Consider the following 9,767-nt stretch of genomic DNA (forward strand, 5'->3'; position numbering starts at 1 on the left):
CCAGGCGCGTGACTACGTCTTTGTAAGCTGTATTAGAAAAGAAAAAGAAATCCTCTTTTGCCCTATACCCATAGAGAATGACTCCACATAAGACCACAAACTCCACCGCCATTTCGCTCCGAAACGGTCCTGTCAGCCACATTTGCTCACTTCGGATTTAATATCTTTACTTGCAGGGCGCCCTGTTCACGCGCACTTTCTTTCCCTTTTTCCAGCCTTCCATTTTGTTCTGAAAGTCAGCAAGCTGACTGTGCGGAAGGTACTGAATGGTGGTATCGTTTAGATTTCTTCTGAGTACGCTTACACAGCTGCATTCTGTTTCTGTGCCCTTATTTTTTATCGAGAGCAAGTTGTCCAGTGTTTGTTAACAAGTCCGCCATGGCTGTTTCATGCATTTTTGCTGTGCACTGCGGCCGGAAAGGTCGTCTTTTTAACTTCACATACCTTTTGTTCCAGCTTGTGAAGCTCATATTTGCTGTTACAGTGAGTTGCAGTCCTGTCATTGTCACACGTTGCCTAGGCATGTAGATGGACATGTTGTGTTGATGGTGCGGGTTGATTTCGACAGAAATCGATGCGTACCATCAACGCAACGCGTTCAATTTTATGACGTGGCAACGTAAGCAAAAAGCGAGAAATTTTTGTTTGTTTTTGCCGTTGGTGCACTTTTCCTGCATTTGGAAATAGGCTGGGCACTCTTATTTTTCTTTCTTTTTACTGCTCAATCTTACTTGGCATTTTGAAACACAACTTTTGAATACTGTGCTAAGTGAAAATGCAAATGAATGTCATCTTTTCACAGCTATGTCTCTTATATAAATTAATCCTGCTAAAATTGACCTTGTAGAGATGTGCAGACTGATTCTGTGGCCTTCATTAATAATATTTTAATAACAACACTATCTGAGCTGCTTAACCAGCGCATTCGAGTTCCAAGTTTCCATTAAGTTTGCATGCACACTACAGAATTCAAATTTTGTTTGTCGCGAAAATTACATTATTTATAAGAAGCTCCCACATAGTGAAGGCACAAGTTGCGACATATGCAGAGAATCTTCATATTTCCGGGATGAAGGCGCTTTCCAAGAGCATTTTAAAGTACCAGAAACACAAAGCACAACTGTACCGTTAAGGTCACCCTTCGTTCTTCGTTTTATCAAAAGGGATATTCTTGATCAAAAGGCATCGAAACTTTGACCTGTGCCTCTTAAAAGGTCACTTAATCGTGGAAAAGGCCTCCCTGTGCTCGACGATAGCTACGCGTGATTGTTTACGAAACGCATTTCCTCAACAGCTAACACTGAAAAACAAGCTGTGCAGGGCATTTGGGCTGGCGCTATAAAAGCGGTAAGAAGAACGCTCTCGGGAAAACGTCCACAAACGTAGCTGTGTTGGCGCATCGTGTTCGGGGCGCGCACAAAACAGAGGGCGAACACTGCTAAACGCTACCCGCAGATGTGATGCGCAGGGCATCGATCCCAGCAAGCAAACAGCCTGGCAGACGGCGTACGCTCTAGCAACAGGTTTTGTGTGAATGAGTTATCAGTCATTGACAGCTTTTCGCTTTACTCGTCTTCCGGTGCCGCCGCACCAGAGTGTCGATGGTCACCGGATGCTGCTCGAAAACAGGAAGTACGTAAATCAGCAAGAAATGAAGCGCGAAGACAATTTAAACACGAACCAAAAAATCAGATGATCTTAGCGGGCGGAAATCCAATGCTAGCGCTGGTTAATTTCGCTTCGAAGAACGTAAGAGTATCCTTGAGAAGTGTTAATCAGCTTCACTTGTGTTTGCCCTCCAGGGGTCAGTATGTTGGTGCTTTTGCGTTTGCATTTCAGTCATCTTGTTCGTGTTTCATTCATATCTGATAAGTACTTACGTTCGCCTGGAAGGTAGCTCAACTGAAAGTCGTCTCTGTGCACAAGTGTTTTTTTTTTTTATTTTCCTGAACATGGAGATATATCTTGCTTCTTTTTCGGCTTGTAAAACTATTAACCACTCCTGCTTTAAGTTGGGAACCTTCCTCGATGGTAGTATTCTAGGAGGTCCCTTGTGGGCGGTGCGTAGAATGCTGTTCACACCATCATTGCTGGAGCGTTGCAGTATTCGCTGAAAACTCAGTTCACCACCAGTCGTGCCATCAAACTCGGAAAACACGGAAAAACACTTCTTGTTTTCAGGCTGCCATCACGTGCTGCATGACGCCGCACATAGCAAATTTCCGTGGTAATTGTGAATGTTTGGTAGATACCAGCGGCTTCCTATAGTCGCCATAACTACACACAGCGAATGCAGGCAGGATTATTTCAGGTATTACAGCACGCAGGGGGAATAGGCCATGACCATTAACCTTTTCGCTCACCATCTCACGGGAATCTGTAGTTTTCTCTCAATTACAAATGAAAAATTGGTGGGCACACTTAAGCTCCTCCTTAAGGGTATGTCACGATAGCTAATGGGTTAATGTCCATATATGCAGAATTAATCTTTCGCTACTTTACATTTATAGATCTCTGGCAGTCCTTATACCACTCCTGGCGCAGTGGTGCAGCGGTTAACCGATGCGCCACTGCCCTGCGAGGGCAGGCGCTAAAAGCGGTGGGCATTGTACGCCCAAGTTCTCCTTCTGGCGGCGCGAACAATCATTAATTTAACAGCCGCGTGCCAAAGAGGGCAGTTTGCTCACTATCCGCTGGGCAGGTTGTGATGACCCCGCAAGGTCACGTGACCTAGGTGGCGCACCTGCCTCCTAGGTTGTTCTCAGGCGACCACCTGCCCAAGCCATGCTCGTAAGTTTTCGCTCACAGCGCCGACGCCGACAGCACCGACATCAGACTTTCTGGAGAACAGGGACTTAAGCGCTCTCACGTTAAGTTACGCGATGCTCGCTACTATAGCGACCGAGAGATGGCGCTGCCTGATGATGTTCAAAAAAAAGGTGGGCATGGGCCAGCACTTGCTGCTTTCCTGTGGAGGGCTGATAGCTGAATGTCCCATCTTCAATAGACGAACTGCTTGCTAGAGATTATGCCATATACCGAGAAAAACGCTTTCATAAGCCAGAAAACTAAAGTCAGACGGGAAGCGAACGCTCTGGTCACGGGAGGTCGTCACTGGGCTTGATTGTTTCATTGCGGCGTTTCACTGACGCCGGAACCTTGCTCAGCTTATTTTCACCGCCTAATAAGTTGAGCAAGGTTCCGGCATCAGTGAAACGCAAGAAATAAAACGGTAACGCCACAGAAGGGTGTGGAGTCCGTCATAGCACTCAATTTGTGCAGTGCAGAGTTGGAGTCGTCTACAGGATTCCGTTCTCGTGTGGCCATTTCTACGTGGGGCCAAACAGGCAGGTGCCTCAACGAACGCCTTTTGGAACACGCTAATTCTTTGCGAGGCTCCTGTTTGTCAAAACTGGTTGCACGCTGCAAATCCTCCCTATGCACTCCGTATTTTGACAACACTGTTGTGCTGTATCGCCATAAAGAGCAACTAGTACGGGAAGTAGTAGAGGCGTATCATATCTGCACAGAATTTGACTCATGTGTGAGCAGCACTTCGATGGCCTTGTCTAAGCGCGAGATATATCTGTTGGAAAAGCGTGGGAGCCTGGAGCTGCTTACTTTTGGGCAATGATGATTTCCCTTCTTTTTATGTTAGTAGTTTACGATGACGACGTGAGTCTGTGACGCAGCGATTAGAGATTATTTATATGTGGTTTTCCGATTAAAACAGTTAGTTGTAAGTCAGCGCATGTTCGTGTCTCTCTTTTTCTTGGTCCTTCGTTTTAGTTGCACTGTTTCGTTCCTTAAAGATGCAATACCAACTCGCCCACTATGCTGTGTTGCTAGAAGATAAATAACACTGGTTCTGTGAAGCATGTGTTTAGTAATGCTCACTACCTTTCGTATCAACCGTGAGAGGCAACTATTCTTCCCCAAGAAAATATTTAACTTGTTGAGCGAAAAAACATACACGAATTTGAAACCACTGCATTTAAATGCTAGATCAGTCGTCGAAAATGAATGATATATCGGCATTACTTAAGTCTTGCAACACAACATTTTGTGTTATTTTTATGAGACCTAGTACAATTCAATTTGAATCTTGAAGAAAAAAGAGGAGGGGGCGGGTCTATAAAGTCGTTGTTATCAGAATGGGAAATTTTGTTGCGGAAGCAACACTGCGCTAGGTGGGAGCGATTTCGCGGAGCCCCGGAGAGCCCAACTGCGCATGCGCGAGAAGCGAGTGTGGGACAGTTACTGCGTAATTTCCTTTCCTCAAATACAATTTGCATTTTCTTCATTACGGCCCCTCTTTCTCCTTTCACTCCCAATTCCTTCCTTCCTCTACAAACGGATGACCGGTGTCCACCGAGACATGTGACAGTTGCTGCGTAATTTCTTTTCCTTAAATACAATTTTGACTTTCTTCATTACGGCCCATCTTTCTCTTTCTTCTTTCTCTCCGACTTCCACCCTTCCTGTACGGTGCGGTTCAGGTGTCAACCGAGATGACAGAGAATTACTGCGGCATTTCCTTTCCTCAAAAAGCGTTGCGTTCAAAGGGCAACTCATCGCACCGAACGGGCGGTGGCGTTCCCTGGACTCCCTGGCAGCGCTACAACACGCTGTCGCGTTCCACTCCAAGAGGCGAAGCTCAAGCTTCATTAATTAGGAGTTAATTTGTATTTAGTCATTAATCAGTAATTAACCATTTATTGGCAATTTTTCATTACTTAGTAATTAGTACTTAATTATGCGTGACGTCACCAGTGGCACAGAGGCAGTCGAAGTGGTGCGGAAAACGCTTTCTCCTGTCCGCAGTTTAGACAGTCAAAGTTCCCCTGAGATGCCGCCGCCGCTGCGATTGCCGCACCATTGCTTCCGCAATTCTACTCGGAATGGCCATTGGTCAAACCACAGGCAAATTTTTAAATGACTACATCGTTGTTACCGAAGCCTGTGAAATACTTTGCGTTAAAAATGGGAGCTATCTGTTTTTCGTTTTATAGCGACCTTTTATTTTTGATGCATATTAACTATTGGCGGCGATTTCAGTATAGACCTAACGAAAATGCCCCCCCAAGAAACGTATTTACAATAAATGCTTGAATACAGTGGTTTTTACAGTGTTACTTCGGTGCCAACGCGCATCTCTGCCTCATAGTCATCATTACATGATTTGTTCATCAGAAACACATCTAACGAAAATATGCTATCCGGACCATGAAGCTGTGATATAAGCGTCCATCTCCCTATATTTTTGTTCCTAGAGAGCAAAACCACTCAGCATAAAAAAGATAACAAAAAAAGGCATCACTTTATATCTCTTGAAACACTAGAAAACTTACAGAAAGAATTGTCCAAACTGACTGGACAGATATTTTTGACATTTCAGACGCTAACATCGCATATGATAAATTTATATATACAGCTCTAACGCCATGCATTAGTGGATATTTAATCAGAAAATCAGGCCAGAATAATAGGAAGTACTGACAGTTTATTAAACATGTGATTCGAATAGATGGTTAGAATACAAAACGAAATATCGCAATAAAAAAGAGAAATCTAAATGGGACTATTATCACTGTATTTTTAATGCGGATAGCCTCTAGTGGAGAGATAAAATACGGAAGAAATTAAACGAAATACTAAATGCCAGAAACAGTGCCATCCTCACTGATTGCGTCGTCATAGAAAGCTAAGTCAATGAATGGCTCGGAGTTCGCCGATAGTTTTCACGATTTATTCCTTGAAATAGTAAGCGGCCATTGTTAGAATAGATCCACCGCTCACAGTCCAATAACGCCGAATAGCGTATTCTTTCAACCAACCTGTGCTACGTGAATAAGTATTATCTTTCAGAGCCCCAAAAATAGTTGTAGTATAGACACAGATTTAGCGTAGAGGTAAGGCCTATTAAGCATGCGATTGACCTGATTTCACAATGGGAACCTACTGCGGAGGCAAAGGGGACAGAAGGGGCACGGCTGCCTCCGCAGAAACGAGCCGCGCCTGTGGCGTGTACAGCAGCCGCGTGGATTGATCCGAAAGTAGCCATTGCTGCCACCAGTCTCCATCTACGAGGTATTTCCGGCGCCGACGCTAAGATCTGGCCTCGCTACACATCTGTGTCCCCCTACGCCCCTTCCATCCAAGCTCCTGAATTTCACCTCCGGTGAGCCCACTACCTGAGACGTTGACGCGGCGCCGAAGAAATGCTGCCCTGCGGTCGAGCCTTGATAGAGCGCCATAGGAGCATGCGACGTCGCCCGTTACGCACGAGGAGAGACTCAGCAGCAGTGACTGCCGTGCACTGCCCAAGCGGAAGCCCAGAGACGCTTCCGATCGGCACTGCGGGTTCCGTACGCCCTCATCTACGGTTCAAATACCGCAGCAGCTGCGCTCAACAATCGCACTACCGAGAAGCGTAATCGCCAAACTTTTTTTTAAGTTTTTTACATTTGAAAGGCACTTTATACCCGCTCTACCTCTATGCAATTGCGGTTCCTCTTATTCTCGTGAATGCCTGGGATTCAATGATGTAGAAAATTATGTTGTGCAATTCACGACGTTGTCTAGGGGAAGGTAATAGGGTAGGGAATTGAAAAGTGTGCTTCTGATTTTTTCAGCAATGGAGCCATTTCCATCTGCGCAGAAAAGCAAGTCTGGTCGGATTTCGTAACGGCGATCAAAAATGTCGTAACAGCTTATTATTGGTATAAATATTTCCCTCATCCTCACCTGTGAAAGGCCTCTTGACGCCTTAGTGAAGGAAGTGCAAATCTCTAGATTTTCATTGAAGCATCATACTTTATATAGTATAGTACACTTTTCAGGCAGCCGACTGAACATTTTAGCCGCAGTTACCCACACTCTCCTAAAGGTACTGAGAATGCTAATTTCTGGAGCTCCAAGACAAGAATGTTTTAAAAAGCGCGTTGGTAGAGAAAAAGGGGGTGTCTACAATACTAACGTTGAGAGTGCGTGCGCAGCAAGCAGCCGGCGCTGCACGAAACCAAAAAAGCAGCCACATGAGCTGCACGTGTGGTCGATGTAACGTATTGCTGCATTCCCCTTGAAAATGATGGCTGGGTGCGGCCCTTACCTGAGAGCGGCAACTTTTACTACAATTTTCAAGCGATATTCTGGTTAATATTTACTTTCTTGTTCCACACAAGTCGACGCAATCACTAGCGGGTAGTTCGACATCGACATTGCTTTAAAATTCTATATTGCTCTCGCCGCTGCTCGGTCCGTCATCGTCATCATCGCCGTCATCACCTTCATAAATGTAGTCATGCTATGTCCCGTCCACTGCATCTGAAATGCATTTAACTTTAAATCTTTGAAGAACAATTTTTTGGGCCGCAGCAGTCCCACGCATTCAAATCTAGGTGCACACGAGCTGAATGGATGCTCTTCTTTAGTTGTTCAGTCGGCGTAAGTTTGTGGTCGCCCGTTACCATCCATTCGGAGCAGATGCGTCTGAATTTGCATTGAAAAGATAGCTCAAGATACAGCACAAATGAAAGTAAAGCAGAACTGCGCAGAAGAAACTTTTAAGATCCTCACAGGTAGCACTCAGCTGCACAGCTGTCATTGGCATCATCATCAGCCTGACTATGCACAGTGCACAGCAATCGCCTCTCCCATGTTTCTCCAATGTGTGTAGCGTCTTGAACCCTGGTGTGAAGCACCGTCATTTGGCATGTCGTAATTTCGCAGTCTCCCATGTGCACAGCTGTGCATGATGGAAAATGATAATTATGATGGAAGCAGGCAGCTGTCATCTGCCAGCTATTTGGGAACTCGTGCACACCTGTACAGCAGTGGATTTCAGCTGATATTTCTTTGTTTCGAATTATCGGTTCTCAAGTCGGGGGTGGTGCGGCCTATACACGAATGCAGCCCATGCCTGCATATAAATGGTGCATTGTGCGATCTTCTGTCGTGCATCTCGACAAAGGCTTTGTTACACATAATCAGCGCAGGAAGTACCTTCTTTACACAGCTACTCAGTGCAAGATGCAACTTTCGAAATGAAGGAAAGAAACAAAAAAATAGTACATCAGAAAGGGGCAAAAACATTCAGATAGTACCAATATTTCGCATCCTAGACAACAGAGTCATAATTGATAGTTTGATTATAACGATCGCAGGCATAGGAGCTTTCCTAAAGCAAGAACCGGTAGTGATTCAAAACAGGGAGATCAGACGCTAGCAATAAATGAAAAGAAAACGTTGGAATTCATGAGGCGTGCGATACATTAGTGACTCGAAAACACAGTAAATTGTTTTCGTTTTGCAGGATGAAACTAACCGCTGATTTGTTCGTGCGTTCAGTTGTATCATTTTTTGAAATACTCGTGAAGGAACGGCCTCGAAAATAAGCGATCTGAAGAGAATGCTCAGCTCACCAGCGCTGTTCGGTCCTTGTACTTTTCCCATGCCTCGGTGAAGAATGTTGCAAAATCGACATTTGGAACGGTCTTCCCTGGGACTCGAGACTTCACAACGCAGTTTTCAATGACAACAGATCCCCCTGAGCCGGAGGGCTCTTCACCCGACGCAGTGAGCATCTCCGACGCAAAAGCTTGTGCAAACATCGTTCGTGATTCCCTGGCGCAGGTCAAAGAGTTTGTTTCCCTGTAATAAAACCTCAGCCAGAAAATTGTCCAAACTGTTCAGGTCTGCAAAAAAGAGTTCCTAGAAACGCACGCAAACAGCACTATAGGACAGGCATGCGAGATGTGCGCAGGTGGAAAGCTCTCTGAAAGCTGCAGTTTTACGGCTGGGAGTTATGTACCCGATGGGAAAGCAGTCATCATGATGTCGACGACACGTAAGCAGGTAAAGTATCCATAGCAACAGCTGTCTCAGCGCACGTCTCTAATGTTTTGACGAAGGCTTGGAAAAACAAGCACAATTGAATAGTGACGGGGCCCGATTGCTAAGAAATAAAAGCTGTGTAATTTTTGTTACATTTTCAAAGGATTCTGTAGTTTTGTTTTCCATTTTTATTTGTGTGCTTTCGGTGAGTAGGTGCGAAGTTCATAGGGCTGACTTCATTTTTTAACCGTATGGTGGTTTACGGACTTGCGAAGGGGGTTCGTTCTAGTGGTGACTACTAAGTGCCCTGGGGTTTCACTGATTGGTTACTGCGACAGGCACGTACCCATGCAAGTCACAGCAGCCGCCTCAGCTGGCGGTTCCTTGGGTGGCCAGGTTTGGCAACCGCATGGGCTAAGGCCGAGAATGAAATAAGTTTGCAAATGGTAACATGCAACTGACTGCCATTTCGGTTCCAGGGAGTCAGCCCTGATTTGTTCGTTAATTTAGTGGCATCATTATTTTGAAACACTCCTGAAGGCAAGGTCGAAGCAAAGGAGTCTAAAAAAATGTTTAGCTTACCAGGGCAGTTCGGTTCCCATACTTCTGCCAGGCAGTGGTGAAGAATGTTGCAAAATCGAAATTTGGAACAGTGGTTCCTGTGACCCTAGACTTGAAAACACAGTGTTCAATTCCAGCACATACCTCTGAACCAATAGCCTCTTCTCCCAACTCTGATCGCATCTCCGGCGCAAATGCTTGCGCAGACATCCCGAATAATACTTTTCCGGAGGTAGAAAGGCTTATTCCGCTGACCTAACAAAATTGCACAGGAGCTCCCGTCTGCCTAGAATTTCTACAGACGCACGGGAAGAACTGTAGGAGCTTGCAACCGAGTACGTGTGTGTGCGCCGGTGGAACGCCGTTTGAAA

The 9,767-nt window shown here is 45.3% G+C and overlaps 1 protein-coding gene across 1 annotated transcript in view; it reads right to left on the reverse strand.

Annotated features, from left to right (window-relative positions):
* The window catches only part of LOC149357990 (uncharacterized), an 81,779-nt gene extending 73,167 nt beyond the window's left edge, over nt 1–8,612 (reverse strand). The window contains exon 1 of the mRNA XM_089576704.1: nt 8,424–8,612. Coding sequence (XP_089432830.1) covers nt 8,424–8,612 — 189 coding nt within the window. The remainder of the gene's footprint in view (nt 1–8,423) is intronic.
* Between the last annotated feature and the right edge of the window lie 1,155 nt (nt 8,613–9,767).

The sequence above is a fragment of the Amblyomma mixtum genome, chromosome 3 (assembly GCF_055824585.1).
Source record: "Amblyomma mixtum isolate Tamu chromosome 3, ASM5582458v1, whole genome shotgun sequence".
NCBI classification, from domain to species: domain Eukaryota; kingdom Metazoa; phylum Arthropoda; class Arachnida; order Ixodida; family Ixodidae; genus Amblyomma; species Amblyomma mixtum.